The sequence below is a fragment of the Aspergillus aculeatinus genome (genome assembly GCF_003184765.1).
Source record: "Aspergillus aculeatinus CBS 121060 unplaced genomic scaffold BO66scaffold_1, whole genome shotgun sequence".
NCBI classification, from domain to species: domain Eukaryota; kingdom Fungi; phylum Ascomycota; class Eurotiomycetes; order Eurotiales; family Aspergillaceae; genus Aspergillus; species Aspergillus aculeatinus.
The window spans coordinates 1174688-1192385 of record NW_020291470.1 but is presented as its reverse complement, the minus strand read 5'-3'; the positions used below and the strand labels follow the sequence as shown (position 1 = coordinate 1192385).

General features: G+C 52.7%; 7 protein-coding genes across 7 annotated transcripts in view; 3 read left to right on the top strand and 4 right to left on the bottom strand.

Moving 5' to 3' along the window:
* Positions 1 to 743: 743 nt before the first annotated feature.
* BO66DRAFT_416754 (mediator of RNA polymerase II transcription subunit 12) lies at positions 744 to 6495 on the top strand. The gene is made up of 6 exons (XM_025649622.1): positions 744 to 1672; positions 1729 to 2326; positions 2392 to 2596; positions 2652 to 3287; positions 3342 to 3643; positions 3699 to 6495. Exons 1-6 carry the CDS (start codon positions 1066 to 1068, stop codon positions 6082 to 6084), a joined length of 4734 nt encoding a protein of 1577 aa, XP_025509336.1. The 5' UTR covers positions 744 to 1065; the 3' UTR covers positions 6085 to 6495.
* Positions 6496 to 6711: 216 nt separating this feature from the next.
* BO66DRAFT_363397 (CIA30 family protein) lies at positions 6712 to 8081 on the top strand (the record flags this gene model as incomplete). The annotated part of the gene is made up of 4 exons (XM_025645116.1): positions 6712 to 6857; positions 6934 to 7167; positions 7276 to 7942; positions 7988 to 8081. Exons 1-4 carry the CDS (start codon positions 6770 to 6772, stop codon positions 8079 to 8081), a joined length of 1083 nt encoding a protein of 360 aa, XP_025509335.1. The 5' UTR covers positions 6712 to 6769.
* A 64-nt stretch (positions 8082 to 8145) lies between these two features.
* BO66DRAFT_387379 (phosphoribosylaminoimidazolesuccinocarboxamide synthase) lies at positions 8146 to 9478 on the bottom strand. The gene is made up of 3 exons (XM_025646289.1): positions 9213 to 9478; positions 8720 to 9095; positions 8146 to 8640 (listed from the first exon to the last, which is right to left on the bottom strand). Exons 1-3 carry the CDS (start codon positions 9360 to 9362, stop codon positions 8261 to 8263), a joined length of 906 nt encoding a protein of 301 aa, XP_025509334.1. The 5' UTR covers positions 9363 to 9478; the 3' UTR covers positions 8146 to 8260.
* Positions 9479 to 9587: 109 nt separating this feature from the next.
* Positions 9588 to 11139, bottom strand: BO66DRAFT_387377 (aldo/keto reductase family protein). Its single transcript, XM_025646288.1, has 8 exons — positions 10869 to 11139; positions 10740 to 10816; positions 10652 to 10672; positions 10537 to 10595; positions 10389 to 10479; positions 10252 to 10339; positions 10058 to 10196; positions 9588 to 10004 (listed from the first exon to the last, which is right to left on the bottom strand). Exons 1-8 carry the CDS (start codon positions 11111 to 11113, stop codon positions 9690 to 9692), a joined length of 1035 nt encoding a protein of 344 aa, XP_025509333.1. The 5' UTR covers positions 11114 to 11139; the 3' UTR covers positions 9588 to 9689.
* A 2929-nt stretch (positions 11140 to 14068) lies between these two features.
* Positions 14069 to 15030, bottom strand: BO66DRAFT_467194 (EthD domain-containing protein; the record flags this gene model as incomplete). The annotated part of the gene is made up of 3 exons (XM_025652544.1): positions 14732 to 15030; positions 14164 to 14682; positions 14069 to 14107 (listed from the first exon to the last, which is right to left on the bottom strand). The coding sequence occupies exons 1-3, from the start codon at positions 14915 to 14917 to the stop codon at positions 14069 to 14071; spliced, it is 744 nt and encodes a 247-aa protein (XP_025509332.1). The 5' UTR covers positions 14918 to 15030.
* A 275-nt stretch (positions 15031 to 15305) lies between these two features.
* On the top strand, positions 15306 to 17698 carry BO66DRAFT_416750 (alpha/beta-hydrolase; the record flags this gene model as incomplete). The annotated part of the gene is made up of 5 exons (XM_025649621.1): positions 15306 to 15350; positions 15760 to 16026; positions 16094 to 16172; positions 16342 to 16478; positions 16549 to 17698. 5 exons carry the CDS (start codon positions 15306 to 15308, stop codon positions 17515 to 17517), a joined length of 1497 nt encoding a protein of 498 aa, XP_025509331.1. The 3' UTR covers positions 17518 to 17698.
* BO66DRAFT_407314 (NRPS-like enzyme) overlaps positions 17524 to 17698 on the bottom strand; it is a gene marked incomplete at both ends in the record, with an annotated part of 3382 nt that continues 3207 nt past the window's right edge. The window contains one exon of the mRNA XM_025649053.1: positions 17524 to 17555. Coding sequence (XP_025509330.1) covers positions 17524 to 17555 — 32 coding nt within the window. The remainder of the gene's footprint in view (positions 17556 to 17698) is intronic.

Sequence of the window (17698 nt, the reverse complement as noted above, 5' to 3'; positions counted from 1 at the left end):
TGAATGGGATGGATGATGAATGAGACTCTATGAGGAAAATGTTGGATGCATCGAATCGCTCGATTGTCAAGGATCATGGATCGGATTGAGTTCCGAAGTTCAGATACTCCGTAGATACGTAAGAAGAGCAAATGGACACAAAGTGATGGATCCCTCAGCCATCTGATTCCGGAGATAGAGAGAGAGAGAGAGAGGATAAGTTGGAGGCAGATAACCGACTGGTACTTACTGCACAGTACAAAGTAAGTACTCCGTGTAATTGCCGTACGCGTGCAGGGGAGGGAGTTGGTTTTCTCACTCGTCCGAAGTCAAGGCCGGTAAATTCGCGGTATCACGGCCCCCATTATTCTTCCCATCAATCTCCGTGGTCGACGGGTGTCGATCCGGTAAGATTACATGTTCAGTCTGCTCTCCACCATAAGCTGATGCCAGTTGGTCCCTCCTTACGTTATCTCTCTATCTGGAGATCAAGTCAACTCTCTCGGTCGCCGTACTCGGCTCTTTTCCTGTTCGGTCGCCTCCTCCCCCCCATAATAGCATTAGCATTCATTACCCTTTTACCTTATCCTTTAGCATTTCCATTCTGATTCGAGTTTCCTGATTTCCCAATTCCCCTTCCTCTGACTTTCTTCTTCTACTTCTTCTTCTTCTTTGTTCCCCCTTTACTCCCATAATCCCCAGACTTTTGTTCAGTCGCTATTGTCCCCTAGCGGACAGATCCACCTGCAGCCTTCCGCCTCTCGCCCCCCCCCCCCCCCCCCCCCCCAAAGTACTGTACAGTACAGTACTCCTCTCTCACCTTTAGCCCCGGTCCCCGACGGTTACCGTGATCAGTATAGCCGCTCGTTCTTGGATCGTCCACTCAACTCCACACCCTAGGGAGTCTCAGATTGGAAGCCCGAATGTGAAATTTATTGTCACCTCTTCCGGCCTTCCCCTCGGACTCTCTGAACAACTGAATACCACGACTCCATCTGAGCCTAAGGCGAGCGTTCAACCCCTCTTCACCCACCGCGCTACTCCAATGACCAGAAATCCGACGCTGAGATACATCATGACGCTAAGATGATACCCCATCCTTCTGCCGGCGTCCAGCCGTGGAGTCGCTCGATGCGCGCTCCCAATAACGGCCTAGGACGCGTTGAGGCCTTCCAAGCGCTCAGTCAGTCCGAGCCTCAGTCGGAGAAGCCGCCAATGCCCGTACCGTCATCGCTCCCCCGACAGCCGGCAGTCATCGACCTCACAACCATTCCCGGAGATGCGCAAGAGAGTGAGCCGCCAGCCAAGCGGCTGAAATTGGATGTGACATCAGGAGCCTATGCGGCAACAGGGAGTCCGGCACCGGTGAGTGGTGGTGAAGCGAGAACCACTCCGGGGACCGCGACTGCCAAACCACAATCATTGACTTGGCGAGGGCGGCCGGCATGGTCGTTCCAAGCTCTGCTGTCGGAGACGACTGGAGCTGTCGAGTTTAAAGATGACGATGCTACCGCACAAGGGAAGACCTCCTCGTCTCCGCCTCCTTTACCTCTCCTCCCTTGGAAGTATACTCCTCAGGAGACACCGGCAACCGATGCCCCGAAGATTGCTGAAATTGCACCGGTCAAGGAAGTCAAAACCACACCGTATCGCATTGAGGTGCCTACGATTGCACCCAAAATCAAGGGAGAGAGTAAGTTGACTCATCCAGCTTTTACAGATAGAGGGGATTCTGACTCAACGTTGCAGAAGTTGCGGACTTTTCCCCATGGACAGGCAACCACCCAGAAGATGTTCTTAATGAGCACACGGCGAAGCAAGGACACTATGACCGCACGCAGGTGTCCCAGAATGAGTCCAACACTGCACGGCCGTCGCTTTATGCGCAGTTGAAGCACCGATCAGGTTTGCAGATGCTTTCTTCCGTCTTTGCTGCTGCCCTTGAGAAGAGACAAAGCCACAATATGGTCACGGCTCCATCGAGCTTCAAGCCACCCCCTCGGGTGACTCTGACGGATAACAAGCGCGAAGCTTGGCTTCGGGATCTTGCTAATCCATCTGTGCCCCTGCGCAGGCTGAGTCGGACGATTCCTCATGGTATTCGGGGCAAAGTGCTTCTCGACCAATGCTTAGGCAAATGGATCCCAGTCCCTCGTGCCATATGGCTGGCCAGATGTGTTGGTGCGAACGAAATCCGTGCGTTCAAAAGGAAGGGCACAAGCGGCGCACTCGCGCTGGGCTTGGAGTCCAAATGGGTTCGTGACTGGACTGCTACCGTTCAGCAGTTTCTGGACGGAGTCGTCGGTATTTGTGGTGCTGCGGACTGGAAGGTGAAGATGACTTATGCGTACGTCAATATCGTTCAATGTTTCTCGCTTGAAGCCTGATCGCGCGTTACTAATTGTTGTACAGAGTCAGCCTTACATCACGGCTCTTCTTCGAACGCTTGCTCGACCATGATCAGTATCTTAGCTGGTTCTTGTTGTCGTTGGAAAACGCCTCGCTCAACACCATTCCTGTTTGGCTCTTGATGCTTGGCATATATTGGAGTAATATTATGCGTTACAGGAAACGTGGTCGGAAGTTGGCGGAGGTCCTGCTTGAGAAACTGCGACAGGTAAATACTGCAATCCCATGTTTACTTATCCTTGTTCGACTGACATATTCGAAAGATCAAGAGTTCCGGCCATCACGAAACCCTTCAGCCGCTGATTGATCGGTTGTCCCGCTGTATAAGACGATTGGTCTTGGAGCATACATCATCTTTAATCCTTCCAAATTCCTGGACGACATACAAGGACTTGATTTCGTCGTGCTTGAACTTGAAGGAAACGCCAGATCAGACCATGTTCCATAACTTGGTGGAGCGCAACAGTCGTGTTCAGCTTTCGAAGAGTCAACACGAAGCAAAAGTTCGGCTACCTCAGCAAAAGGTCATCTCGCTTTTTGATTCACTTCGGTCCGCACATGACGTTCCTGCCACAGCTTCCGCATGCCTGGACGCTGTCGATGACAAGACCATTCTAGTCTCCAAACTCCTCGAGTGGGCAGCAACCCCGTTTCGGCATGGGCCTCGCCGTGTCTATACCAGCGTTCGCCTACTACGGAAGTGGAAGATGTCCGGACTTGACATTGAAACTCACATACTCAGTTTCGTTGCAGGCCTCGACGGCAATAGCCGACTCAACATGGAACACATATATCATATTTTTTCAGAGCTCGTTAGGTCTCAGACATTCTCCGTTGGCAGGTACTTGCAATGGCTGATGGCCAAGGGACTTGCACATAGTCCTGCGTCTGAAGATCCGGTTAGAAACACTCATATGCATAATCATTGAGGACTTTGAGCTGACAACATGTAGGTTATATCGAGCGAACTCCGCCTTTTGATCCAACTTCCATCACACCGTCTACCCGAACATGTTCGTAATCTTCGTAACATGTTGATTGATCGTGCAGGATTCTCCCTTGAGGAAGAAAATTCCATTATTGCAAAGCTCCAAATGTCAATTGCTGGGCGACTTCCCCACATTTTCGGATCAGAGAGGAGTGGTTTGCTGAAAACTAACTTGTCCCTCCCTGCCGAGTTGACATGGGCTGTCAGGTCTGAGATTGGTCTTTGGATCCGACGTGGTGTAGCTGGGCATTATCGCAAACCAGGCAGGTATGTTCTCTTGCCAAACTTCTGCATCTCGTTCCTAGACTCACGTCCCTTCCAGGAAATATAGCAACATCGCGTTACTGTCCGACTCGGGAATATCTGCACTAACTCCTGCCGAATTTTGCATTATTCGAGAGATCCTTGAAGGCTTTGGAGATCTGTCAATGCTTGCGGACGTACTCAAGCAGGCAACTACCTGCGACAATAGTATCGTGCTCGCCTCGGTTGCAGACACGGTCAACTATCACTTTGACACATTCTGTGTGATCAGTGCTGTGCATGATCTCTTCAAGGGTCTCGTTGAATCTTATGTCCGCCTGAAAAGGTTTGGTGCCCCCAGCCTGGACCTGATTTTCTCGTTGATAGAGCTGGGTCTTCGAGTGCCCAGCGAGTTCAATACCGTTGCACTGCTTCGTCAGGACCTTGCTCGGATCGAGAATAGAGCGGCTGTGGCGGCTCCCTCTCCACTCTCCGACCATATCTCGGTGTCTACCGGCCAGATCGATTCCTTGTTTCAGGAGAAGCTTGATCAAACGCTTCTCTCTGGTGGTGGGATGGACGAGTCCACCATGGACACATCCTTCGCCTCGCTTACCAAAGCCCTTCAGGACGGCCACAAGAAACTTTCAGCGAATGAAATATGTCGGTATATGGCTTACCTTCGAACTTTCCATCCCAAGCGATTCGATGCTATGCTAGTACGATGGGTGTGTGGATTTTTGAAGTCTCAAACCAGATCAACGATGGCACGGATCCTCCCCCCTCTCATCGGTGTCGGATGTGTTACTATCCATGCCTTCGTTACCCTGGTCAAGAAGCTCCTTCAGTCGGAGAAGGTCGTCGCAGTAATCCCTAGCGTCGCAGAGTTGAAGCTGGATCTCTTCGAACTCCTTGTTCCGCCAAAGCACGACCAAAGTCGTCTCGCAGATATGGTTACCTATCGGTTTCGACTCGCGCAGCAGGAGTTCCTTGCTAAATATCCCGAAGAAAGCCTCGACATAATCCGTGATGCCATACCTTTGATACGGTCCGAGAGCACTGATGCCATATATGGGTCCAGAAGGGATGACCTCACGGAGTGCGCAACCATGCTGCTTCAGCTTCTCCTTACACAAAATCCGGAACGCATCGTTCAGGGCTGTTTGCAGAAGTTTATTGGTCAACACACAGCATCCACAGCTTTACTGCAGAAGGCACTCGACAGCCTTCTGGGCTTCGACTCGGATGCAAGCGATAAGACCACACCTGAGGCCGAGGAAGTCATCCGCATGAACAACGATTTTTCTCTTCCCTTTTGTCAACTCAAGCTTCAGCTCTTGTTCAACGCAGAAGCTGCTGGCCAAGACAACAACAGCATCGTGGATGTGATGTTCAAAGCCGCAGTGGCAGATACCAAATCTCATAAGGATCATTGGTATGGCTTAGTGAGCTTGATGAGCCATGATGCTATTCAACAAATTCGGGAGCGGGCTGAAAGGGGTTTCTTCTCTATCCCCATGTTCGAGGAAAATTCGGATAGTCTCCAATCAATTGAGACTGCAAGGCTCTACTTGACGATGATCGAGAAGCTAGCCCCTTGCATTCCTGAAGCTGGGGTACCGACCATTGTGCCTGTGCTTGTTGAGAAGATGGAGTTCCTGCTTCAGAAGTTTGTGGCAATGCAAGCGAATCATACTGGTACCGGAGATGCACGTCCGACAAACCAAGCTAGCCCGTCTTTCGAGAGAAGCCTGGCCTTCTGGTTCTCTGCCTTGCTTCGGATAGTTGTCATTCACCGCGCATCGTTCAACACGCCGGGACTGGCGCCTAGATCTCATGGTTTACCAGAGCAGACCCGCCTACTGATCTCCATCTTCTGCATCTCTTTGGCCCGTCTTCCGAACCGTGTCCTTCGTCTATACCCGTCAGCTGATTATTTCCCTCAACCCAAACCAGTGGAGAGCTACCGGCCGTGTCCTGGGATTCTGCTGCAAACCCATGCACTTGATGTTGCTGCCTGCCTTGTTGACATATTCCCGGATGAGGCACGGCAGCAGTGTGCGCGGTTCCTCAGGGAAAAATGTCCGCCCTTCCTTCAATTCCAGAACGATTCTAGATTTCTTTACCTTCTCGGTCCCATAGTGGACAGCTCCAATCCTCCACAACCCACGTCTCTACCGTCTCCTGCCGCTGGCGGCTCTACCCCAACACCATCGGGAAGCTTAGCCTATGGTCAACAGACGCCGCAACAATCGTCCACTGCAGTACCATCGGGGCTCTCTGCTGGACTGAGCGAAGGTGTCAATTGCATTGCAAGTCATCTTCGGGTTCAGTACCGCGGGCGGGCCATTGGTGCATACCCTGTGCGTCCATGGGAGCTTCTCGAAGATGCAGCTCCTATCGTTGGTATGAATGACACCGCATTGAGTCTGAAATACTTCGATGCCAGGCGTGTCAGAGCCTAACGCATACTCTTTTCACGTACATAATACCATTAATCCCACATGTGACTCTCAATTTCTTGTGTTTTGTTTCCCTTGCTTTACATACCCACCTGCATCTGCAGCAACTTTATTGTCATGCACTTTCGTCGCTTCTGCTCGGGGCCCCCCCTTTCTTCACATGACTCGTTGTCATTGATTTCACCAACCCTCCTGGAGAGATTATCAGGTTGTACATATTTATGGATTAAGCTGGGCGTTAGATGGGGTTGGGCAAATTATAGCATATCATGGTCTGTTGCGGGTTCTTGCAGGATGGCATCGAGGAGCGGGTTGCATGAGCGAGTACAACATTTCGTCATCTGGTTGCTGTATAGAATAATCCAATCGCCCGTCACCGCAGTCCAAATTTTCAGTCAAATTTTTCTCAGCGACGAGCTTCATTCTTCTAAGACTGCAATTGATACAGTCGTAGTGAGGTTATCGCCATTCCCAGTTGAAGCGAGCCACTGCCATACATCGAGCAAAGCGGTCGAGGGAGCGGTGAGCGTCCCGCCTCAGGCACCGTATCACCTCGGATGTTCGTCTCCGACGTCATGCCGGCGGCGAGCTCGACATTCTTTCTTCGCCCCAGCTACAGTTTCTTGATGGGACACGGCGTCTGCATTGAACCTCAACCACCGTGATTGTATCTACTTCCCCAATCACAATGATCCCCACGGCCAGATGTCTGGCCGCGAAGCCCTCGGGCTTTTTCAAGCGCAGTATAGATGAGCTTAGCCGCGTCTCCAGAATCGGTGCGTTTTCGCTGTTGTTATCTCCACATTATCAGCGAGGGCGATTGAATAGTTACTGATTCCAGCTGCCTTCTAGCTTGGAACTCCGAAGCCCTTCACACTCCGACCAAACCCTACGTCCTCCTCGACTTCGAGGATGCCTCCACCGTTGCCGGCTGCAAGACCATGGCCGACCGCGCCGTCGGTGGCTTCAGCACCGCCAGCCTGGACCATATTCCCGCCGATCCGGCAACGAGCAGCCCGGCGCACGCTCGTTTCCACGGAAGCATTTCCACCAAGTTGCCACAGAACTGGCGCGTCGAGAGAACCGGTACGTCAGCCGCTTGCACGCAAGCGACCCTCCCAGACACACACCGCGTTTTCCCCTTTTCTCACAAAATGTCTGGGGACCCAGAAATCTGACGTTCTGTCCAAACAGGCTACGCCGCCTTCCGCAACCAAGACCGCGGCTTCTGGCTCTTCGGCCGACTCTTCTGGGATGTCGACCCGTACGCCTACCTCGCGCTGCGCGTGAAATCCGACGGCCGTCGCTACACGGTCAACATCCAGACCGACTCGATCATCGAGACCGATATCCACCAACACCGCCTGTACACCCGCCACCACCGCGTGCAGCAGCAGCAGCAGCAGTCGGACCGAGATCCCTTCTCGCCTTTCACCACCGCCACCGAAGAATCGCCCGAGCTCGCCGAAAAGCTCTACCCGCAGGGCATTATCCCGGCCGCGTTGTCGGACGTGCCGCCGGAGTCGACGATCATTTCGGCATCGAACAGTGTGACGACGTCCGGGGCGGCGGCGGACGCGACGGGGTGGGAGACGATCCTCCTGCCGTTCAACGCGTTCGTGCGCACGAATTTCGGGCTGGTGGTCGAGCCGCAGACGTCGATCCTGCGGCAGCGCGTGAAGAGTATCGGGATCGGGTTGACGGATCGCGTGGAGGGGCCCTATGATCTGCGGATTCATAGGATCTGGGCGACGAATGGGATGAGTGAGGCGGAGATCGAGGAGGAGAGGCGCATCTGTGGGGCGGATGCGTTGGAGGTCGATGAGGGCGTGCGCACGAACTGGATTGGTGATAGCGAACCGTCGTCGTCGTCGGGGTTGGGGTCGGAGTCGGAGTCGGCGCCGAGGGAGGATCAAACTGCTCCCGCGGCTCCTTCTCCGGCGCCTAAGGGCCAGAATAAGGGTAAGGGATTGAAGGGACTGCGTGATGAATGGAATTAACCCCCCTCCCCCCCCCCTCCAAACAAAATGATAGATTGATACCACCACTATGAAATGTACATTGGGAAAATTTGATTATATATCCCGTTTTTCTTCTCTGGGAGTTTATGAGCGAGCAGGTCGCTCAGTGCCTGCTCGCATTGACTATATACTTATAATACTACGTCAAGGAGGAAGAATCAGTTCTCCCCACCAGTGATCCGCTCCCACGCCTCACGGTACTTCTCACTAGTCTTCTGCACGACCTCATCACTCATCGCGACCCCCTCCTTCCCCTTCAACCCCTCCTGGACCAACCAATCGCGCAGGAACTGCTTGTCGAAGCTGGCCTGGCCCCTGCCGACCTCGTACGAGTCCTTGGGCCAGAACCGCGACGAGTCCGGCGTGAGCACCTCATCGGCCAGCACCACCTCGCCGGTCTCCTCATCGACGCCGAATTCGAACTTGGTGTCGGCGATGATCACGCCCCGCGTCAGCGCGTACTCGTGCGCGATCTTGTACAGCTGCACCGACAGCGTCGCAATGGTGGACGCGTACGGCTCGCCCACGATCTCGACGGCTGTGTCCGCGTCAGCATTCACCCCCATTTTTTTCTCCCTTTCATCCGATAGTGCCAGTTGAGAGAAGGAAAAACATACCCTTATCCGGATGAATGTTCTCATCATGCTCGCCCAGCTCCGCCTTGGTGCTGGGGGTGTAGATGGGCCCGCCGGGGAAGGCCTCGCTCTCGCGCAGGCCGGCGGCGACGGCGATCCCGTGCACCGTGCCGTGCGTCTGGTACTCCTTCCAGGCGGAGCCGGTGATGTAGCCGCGCACGATCGCCTCGATGGGCAGGATGCGCAGCTTGCGCACCTGCATGCTCCGGTTCTGCAGGACGGGCCGCAGCGCCGCCGGGATCTGCGGCGGCAGGTCCAGCGTCAGGAAGTGCGTGCGCAGCGTCGGGAGCGCCGTCGTCAGGATCTCGAACCATTTGCGCGTGCAGAGGGTCAGGAGGATGCCTTTGTTGGGGATGCCCTGTTTTTTTTTTTTGCGGGGGGGTCATTGGGTTAGTGGCTGATGGAGTTGCGGGGGGTTTGGTTGAGGAAGGCGGAGGGGGAAGGAAGGGAAAGAGGGGGGCTGTAAAGTGTTTACATTCTGCATGATCACATCGTAGGCGGAGATTCGGTCCGTCGCGATGAAGAGGAGAGTCTTCGAGTCCACCTCGTATAGATCGCGGACTTTGCCTCGTGCGATGAGGGGCAGGACACCTTGGAGGTCCGTGGTGGTGTAGGATTCCGTCATGGCGGTTGTATCGATTGACCAACGTTTCAATTGGAAAAGGTGTGGGGAAGTAACGGTGGGTAGAATGGGTGGTGGGAGGAAGCTCAATTGCGAGAGTGAGTCAATGGGGAAGGAAGATGGGAAATTGCGGGTGACGGCGACGATAACTAAATCGATAAGCTTTTTTTTTCTCCCGTGGGCGGGGTTCTTGGGTGCCTGAGGCAGAACTTTCGCGGGGATCTATACAGCTACTTATACAACCGAAACCACCACAAGAAATCATATCATTCGTGCTGTCCAGGAGACAAAACGCCATGTAGTATGCAATGCTATACACTCGACTCCGAGCTAGAAGGGCAAAAGCTCGGGATACCTTTTTAACCAAGGGTCGTCGTCCCATTCCATCTCCGGCTGGTCTTCCTTTTCATCGAATATATCGAATCCAAGTACGTGGCGAGGGTCCGAGAAACGGAATTCTCCCACCATCCTACTAATCATCGCCATACCAAGCATTTGGTCGCTCGTCAGCCGCTTCAGGTTCATGTTATCTATTAGATGTGCGATCCGGGTGGTCCTGGGGACCACGGATATATTCTGCTGCACGATCCAGGAGAGGATGAGCTGAGCCCGGCCCCGAAAATTCTTTCTAGACAGCTGGAGAATCTATTCGAGTTGAGTCATTCGACCTTCCAGCATTTTGAAGCACGAGGACCTACATCCGTATCTGTCAATGGTCTTATATGATGGGCATCCGGGCCATCACGCAGCGAAGGCTTGCCCCCGAGCGGCTGATGAGCCATGACATGGATTCCCTCCATTTTGCAAAACTCTCGCAGATCGATCTGTGGAAGATAACTGTCCAGTGATTAACTGAGAATCGAGTACGTTCTTTTCCCTCTGAGCCACTCACGGATGGAGTTCGACCTGGTTGACAGCGGGTCGGATTCGGGCCGTTTGAAGCAACCTCTTGAGTTTGAGAATGTTGAAATTGCAGACCCCTTGTGACGTCAGAAGTTGTCAAGGCAAGTTAACTTGTGATCCTCATACCAATGAGTCTCGCTTTGCCATTGTCGACAAGCCGTTCCATGGCACGCCAGGTTTCAGGATATCGCTTGGATAAAACGTGATCAACCATAGGCTGGTAAATATGACGTGTTAGCATCGGCTTAGCTGATTGTGAATGTCAAGCGTGTACCTTTCCATTGCGATCTTGCCAGGGCAGATACTCGGGGCCTTTAACCAGGGCATGTGGAACTGAAGCAGATGATCAATAATTTGCCTGGCTAATCAGGGGGCGAGCCTCATCGTACAGTGCATGAGGTAAAGGTCCACTATACATAGCAGTAGCAGCAGCGGTCAGTCTTTTTGAACAGCTGTCAAGGCCAGTGAAACACTAACCGTAGTCCAGATTGAGCGCCCTCAAGGTGCGATCAAGAGCACCCTCGACATCGCTAGCAGCGTGGCACGTTTGGGGTCTAGTTCATCTGTATTAGACTGTGATCGGTGTCAACGAGAAGGGGAACTGACAGCTTGGCAGTCACGAAGACCTCTTCTCGAGGAAGCCCACTCTTTTCAATCCCTTCTCCTACCGCCTGCTCGGTCAAATACGCAGCCGCCGTGTCAATGTGGCGATACCCGCACAACAGGCCTTTGAACACGACATCCTTGACCTTCTCGCTGGTCGCACCACCAGGGAATGTGCTCAGCCCGATGGCTGGAATCGTGACCCCCTGGACCGTGAAAGAGACGGGAAGAGAAGTAGGCCTCGTCATGATGGAGACGTTGATTGAGGGTTGAGGAAGGCCGCAAGCCGACGGAGATGTCGAGATGCGAGCTCAAGATATATGGACGGCGTCTCTTCACCGCACCTTGGGCTTTCGAGACATCACTTGCCGGCACACCCCGCTTGTGGATGGGGGATTTGAAATTAGGAGGCATGATGACCGGGGTCTTACCCGAGTAGCTGAGAAAGAGGGCGCATACGCGCATTAGCAGATGGATGGGCTAGACGCTATCAGACAGACTAAGAACCTCATCCCTGTCCGACGCGCAAATCAGATGAAGTGCTGTGTTGTGGCTTGCCGTAGACCTGCAGGCGATGCCGTGGCCTTTTTGATATATCAAGCGAGCTTTGGTCGAGTATAAGGCTGAGTGGGCGGATGCAAAAACCGGTCTCTCGAGACTGCATAAATTGCAGGCATCATGGTGATTCTCATGCTGTAGCCTCTATCCTTTTCGGGCGAGATACAGGAGCAGCTTTGGATAGTACTCATCGAAGCAATGGGGATGAATTATCCGTACTCAACCACTGGCTAGTGTGTCCTTGATGCGCATGGTAGTGTAGCTTGGATAATGTTTGTTTGGTAAGTACTCCGTAGTTCTAGTGAAGTTAGCTTAGTTACCGTAGTCAGCTGTAGAGTAGAGTACTGTGAGTTGGGTAAGTTAACTAGTCTGTCCTCCAGCTTGAGACGGGAGTCTCCTCTCCCTCCGCCTGGTTGCGGACACTAGCTTAACTTCCCGAGCACTCCGTACTTTATGCACATCACCCCCTCCCTCTCCTGCAACTTTCATCCTTCAATGAGGCACTTTCCTGCATCCTAGTCATGACCTGTGTGCTATTTGGGCCCAACTCAATTCTCCACTGGAAGCTAATGCGGGTGAGACTGCCGACGGTCTAGTCTATTCCACCGAGGTCGGACAGATTGGACGTGTCGAAAGCCTTTGCTTCAAAAGATACAGCACATGCTACATCGGGCCATCGTCTTAAGCCAAAACCACACTAGGACTCGACGCATATCTGCACGTATGTCTTGAAACCTTGGTCATGCGGTCAGCCTAGACTGGGGTGGCAACGATTGGGCCAAATTTCCAGGGCAGCATCAAGCGCAACTGACATCACGGGCTACGCAGCTTTGCAATTTTGCGATCATTTGCAGATCCCCGAGACGAAGTTCTCTCATCCTCTACCGCGGGATTTCCTTTCCTCTTGGAGAAATTGATGGGGGGTGAATTGAAGTTTTCACAAAAGGACGGCAAGCCTGCAGCATGTGAATCCCTTCTTTCTTGAGACATCCTGCCATACAGAACGGAGTACAGCCTCACCCATCCGTCGTCGTTTTTGACCTTCAGAGTTATGGCTTTTTGATTTGCTCAGGGTAGAAGATGCAGCTTTTCGGACTTTCTTCAGCACTTGCTCATCGGCAGTCCGGACCGTAATTCCTACACTTTGTTTGCCCTTTCAAGTCCATGATTATGACCTATGGGCTCATGGTTTGATTGTAGAAGGCTGATACCGAGAAATTGGAATGATTACGTCGCTTGAACCAATCGTGGAGCAATACGAACGACTGCCGTTACCCATAGTGATCTTAAATCGCTCGCTGTTAATTCATCGGATGACATGAGCTCGTCGACTCTCGTGACACGACGAAATCAAGAGCTGGGGGATTTTCAATCACGAAGACACTCACTCTGCTCTGTTCCGATTTGGATGACACTGGCTTGATCTTCAGCGATTCGCACACGAATTAGGGTCTAGAGTGCATGGCGAAGGATTTCTGGACCACGGAGGCCCTTGATCGACACGTGGATACGTTTGCCCAAGCTACCACATTCGCCGAGTGGTCAGAAACTTGTCCCAAGCAGCCACAGGGAACTAGAAGGCTCTTCATACACGGAAGCACGCGGCGCGAAGCTTTACCTTGCGACATCAGGTCAAGTTTTGAGCGTTATGGGTTGTGCACTCGCCATTAGCCATGGTAGCTTATGGCTCGCTGGTTCCTGAATGTATCAATAGCGTAAATGGGACTCAGTGGTTCTGGTCGGCGATAATTTCAAAGACAACAGCCCGACTGAGCTCAGCTAAGCGGTGACTCTCGTCACCTTAGACGCCGATGCGCCTCAAGGTGCCCACAAGTTCAAAGATCGTCTATGGGCTTTCGTCTTAGTGTGCTTGTGGTTTTCATGGCGCGGGGCAGACGTATGGTGCTATCGGATGTAGAAAACACTGCTAGGAGGGAGATGCTTTGGTACCATGCAATGAATACCAGGATCATGTGCATTGCTTTTCGCCAACAGAGCTCACGACTTGCTAGTGCGGACGATTCCAGTTGGATCATTGCTCCCACCATCCGATGCAAGGCCACTGGCTGAGAGCGTTGCGTACTTTCATGAGCTCCGCTCTGAGGAGGTCATCTTGTCCGTTGTTTTTGTTTTTTTGAGAGAAAAAATGGGGCTTCGCACAGAACACAAGCAGTCCGAGTCTGGACCATGTGTGGTTCTGACACCACTTTGCGAGAAAGCAAGCACACCACCACAAGCGTGGGTACTATTCGGAATCCGTGAGCTTGTGAGCTTCCGCTCACACATCAATTTGCCTTTTCTTGGGTTGTCCAGCCATTATCGCATCGGAAAAGCTAGATTTGATTGGGCCATGACTATATGTCCAGGGAAATGGAGTAAGTGGACAAGAGGAACGGTTGATACAAGCTCGAGAGAGCACGATGCAGATCCTTCTTAGTTTCACTTCAGTAATGGCAACAGATTGCGGTACTTATAGGCACATCAACAAGCACTCAATCTTGTGATCTTGAGAGCTAGACCCGCTGCATGGAAGAGCGCGTTTTCAGTGTATCTATCACTGGTTGGGGACTCGGGACGGATTAACAACTTCTGAGCGGTAAGTGGGATCTTGACTTGATTACTATCTGCAAGAAACTGGTAGCTATCTAGAGATCTGGCATTTCTGGTTGGCGTTTCGGATCAAACTATGAAGACTTAGGTCAGCCCAGGGAGCTCGTTCTCCCTTGAATCCGTTACTCACACGGGTGTTGGCCCCGATATCCATGATCAGCCCTTCGATCCCAACCACAACAAAGCTCTCGCTCTGGTTCAGCTCATCTTGCGTGTTCTCATAGAATGCCTTTTGCGCCTTGCAGACGGCAGTCACTGACGCGCGATCCTTGAGGAAGATCTTGTAAGCCAGATGGTAAGTTGGCATGCTCGAGCCGCCAAAGTAGGCAGCCAAGTCCATTCCTTCGGGCTGTATACCGATTTCCTTGGGAACTTGGCCGTTCTCATCATCTAGGTCTCTCGTCGTCCGGAGGGGTAGCGACTTTTCGCGGGCCACGATAGGAAGTGGCGCTTCTATATCGCTGAAGTTCAGCCCGTCCGGCCCGACGTGCGTCTTGACGTGCTCGGAAGTGAAGACATTCTTGAGATGCACCCAGTCCCGAAAGTACAGCTCGGTAATATCATCCCGGCCAACCCATGGCTGATTGGCATTCAAGGCATCCGGCCGCCCACCAAAGGCACCATCGAAAAGGTGATCTGAATATATTTGCTGTTTTTTGATTGATATGCATGTTTTAGTTTGATATGAGTATCCTCACGGAGCCAGCGGCTGGAGACAAGCAACGAAACCAGAGAAACCACTGTGGCTTGATATCAGGATCTTCCGGTGCATCGGAGATCGTCCCATGGACTTGGAAATGATGGTTCAGAAACTCCTTCCGGGTCATATCGGGCTTGCACCGGATTGCCACGATCTGTTTGATGAAATTCTCATTGGCAGACATCTTTCCAAGGCTGGTGTTGGAGTTGAGGTACTGGGTGGTACTAGATACCGGTAGCTTCTGCGTGGCCCCATTGTGGGCGAAACGGATGGTTAATAATATGACATATATAGCAATTCATCGCCTCTGGGCCTTCCAATGACCCCGCTGCCATCCACCTCACTGCACCGCATGCGTAAGTAGTATTACTTGCACTGTAGGATAACCTTACTCAAACCCTATCCCTCCCCCGAGTGGGGATCGCGCCGGCGGGGTGAGTGGGGTGGTGCGGGGGGTGGGGAAAAGTAGTTCTATGAGTATTGAGTACACACTATGTGGCGATCTGCCTACCGGCACACAGAGTTATCCTCTTTTCTGCTAGAGGTCAATCAAGTATTCGGTGTACTCGGGCATGACACTCACCCCGCCGTTTGTAAATCTCCTATGGTGGAGCATAGTAAGTACATACTACCGGTAACCCGATCCGGCGCGCCGGCGCACCCAGTCGGACGGCCTGAACTTCTGAGGAACCTTGTTCCCGTTGGGAGATATGAGTGTAGTACTCAACTTTAGGTAGTCTAGCATGATTCTCACCCCGTCGGGTGAGTGGGCCCGATCTGTAGTTAATGCACTCAAATGTCCATCACTCAAATGTCCATAGCAGAACAAGACCCCATCAGCCGATCGCATCGGACATGGGATGGTAGCATACCTATAACGACCCCATCAGTACCACCCTAGGGTCTTTAGTCTAACTCCCCGAATCATCAGAGTCCCTATTGCCCTATTGCACTTGGAAAACACCCAGTCTTGATCTCTTTCCCATACAAAATGGCGTCTACCCGTTCGAGATATCAAACCACTAGTCCGATGTCGAGGGCTATACTCGCACAAAGCATACTTATATCCCCATGCGGGATGGGGTTGAATTGTGCGCTGACCTCTTCCTACCTTTCGCCGCCTCTAAGGAGGGTAAACAGATCCCCGTGATCTGTAGCATGGGACTGTATGGCAAGGACATTCATGCGTCCACATTTGGACTCCCCAAGACCCCGATTTACGCGGAAATGTACAAGCACATCAAAACACTGGGGCCAGATGCTGCATTTGAGCTGTGCGAGCCTACTATCTGGGTACGTGGGCAATCTTAACCCTTCCAACGATTCCAATCGATTCCTCGTTCCTAACTGTTGTGCGCAGTGTCGGGAATATGGCTATGCTCTGCTCCGCGCTGATGTGCGGGGCGTTGGAGGCAGTCAAGGGAAACTCGATCCCTCTGGTCTGGAGCGCTCCTAAAGGATCCAAGCGGATGCAGAGGGACAAGGTATTTCAGCCAAGCAAGCAGAGAGATAGCAGGACTGACTTTGCTGGCCAGATCTCTATGATGTCGTCGAATGGGCTGCCGACCAACCCTAGTGTACAGGGAAAGTAGCTTTCTCCGGCATCAGCTACTTCGGCATGGTTGGCTACTGGGCTGCAATCCTGTGTCATGTCATACGAGTCCGCATGCAGTATGTACCAAGCGGCCCGAAGAGGTGGAATCCACAGCCACAACTTCCAGTCCCGCTGGTTTCACAATATCGTGGTTCCCTACCAGGGTGGAAGGCAGGACGGTACTCTCACAGAAGAACAGTTGGCCGCTAACCTTGGGGTAGTCCCGTGTGGACTACCCCAAGCTGCTCACCCTGACAGAATACCCCACGGACGGTGCGTGGGCGGTCTTGGAGAAGGTCCGCAAGCTGTCGGACATTGAAGTGCCATTCTACTCCGCGGGGAATTGGACTGACCCTGAGCTTCATTTACCCGGCAACATCCGCGCTTTCAACGGCATCTCGTCCCAATATAAATGGTTGGAAATGCATACCGGAAACCACCTGGGCGCGTTCTATGAGCCAGATCACATTGCGCTGCAAAAGAAATTCTTGGACCACTTCCTCTTCGACAAAAAGGCCAATGGCATACTCGATGTCCCTCGCATTCCCTTGCTACAGCACCACGGTACGGAGACTCTCTACCGCGAGCATGAGGTGTCTTTCCCGCCGGCCGACGCCGAGGATGTCAGTTTCTACCTCACCCCAGAGAAGAAGTTGTCCTTGGCCCTACCATCCGGGAGCAAGGAGTCCTTTAGCTATGCTGGATTCAAGGAGTCTCTCAACTTCTCCTTGGAATCCCCAGTTCCGGAATCCTTTGAGCTTTTGGGATCCCCTTACCTCGAGCTCGAAGTGTCTACACAGGCCAAGGATCTCGATCTCTTCGTTTACCTCCGGGCTGTGGACGCCGACGGAAATGTGATCGTGCTTCGTGGGAACCATGGCGAGCCGATGGACACCTTCGCCCGAGGATACTTCCGTCTCTCGCACCGGGATGAAGTTGCCAAAGACATCCTGAAGGAGAAGGTACTGGCCCAGAAATCCATGGCACGCTCTGAAGTTGCGCAAGGGAAGGTTTACTCGGTCCTCGTGCCTCTGTACCCGGCGGCGTTTCTGTTTGGCCCGAACCAGAGGCTCGAGCTTGAGATCGGTTCCGTCAACACCCCTAGCACCATTCCCCCGATGCGTCATGAAGGTGGGGACAGGCTTCCGGAAGGATTCGAGGGCGAGAACGTCATCTTTTCTCATGGGTAACTGGTTCTACCCCGTGTGCGGCGGTGATTCGGGATGTTCTTTTGAAGAAGTTCAGGGTTATATCCTGCCAGGTATCTAGCGGTTCGCAGTTCGGGAAGAATCCATGTAGTATAAGGATTAGTTGCATATGAGTCCATTGTCAATAACCAGAATGGGTTGTGGAATTTTTGGGAAGTGCGTG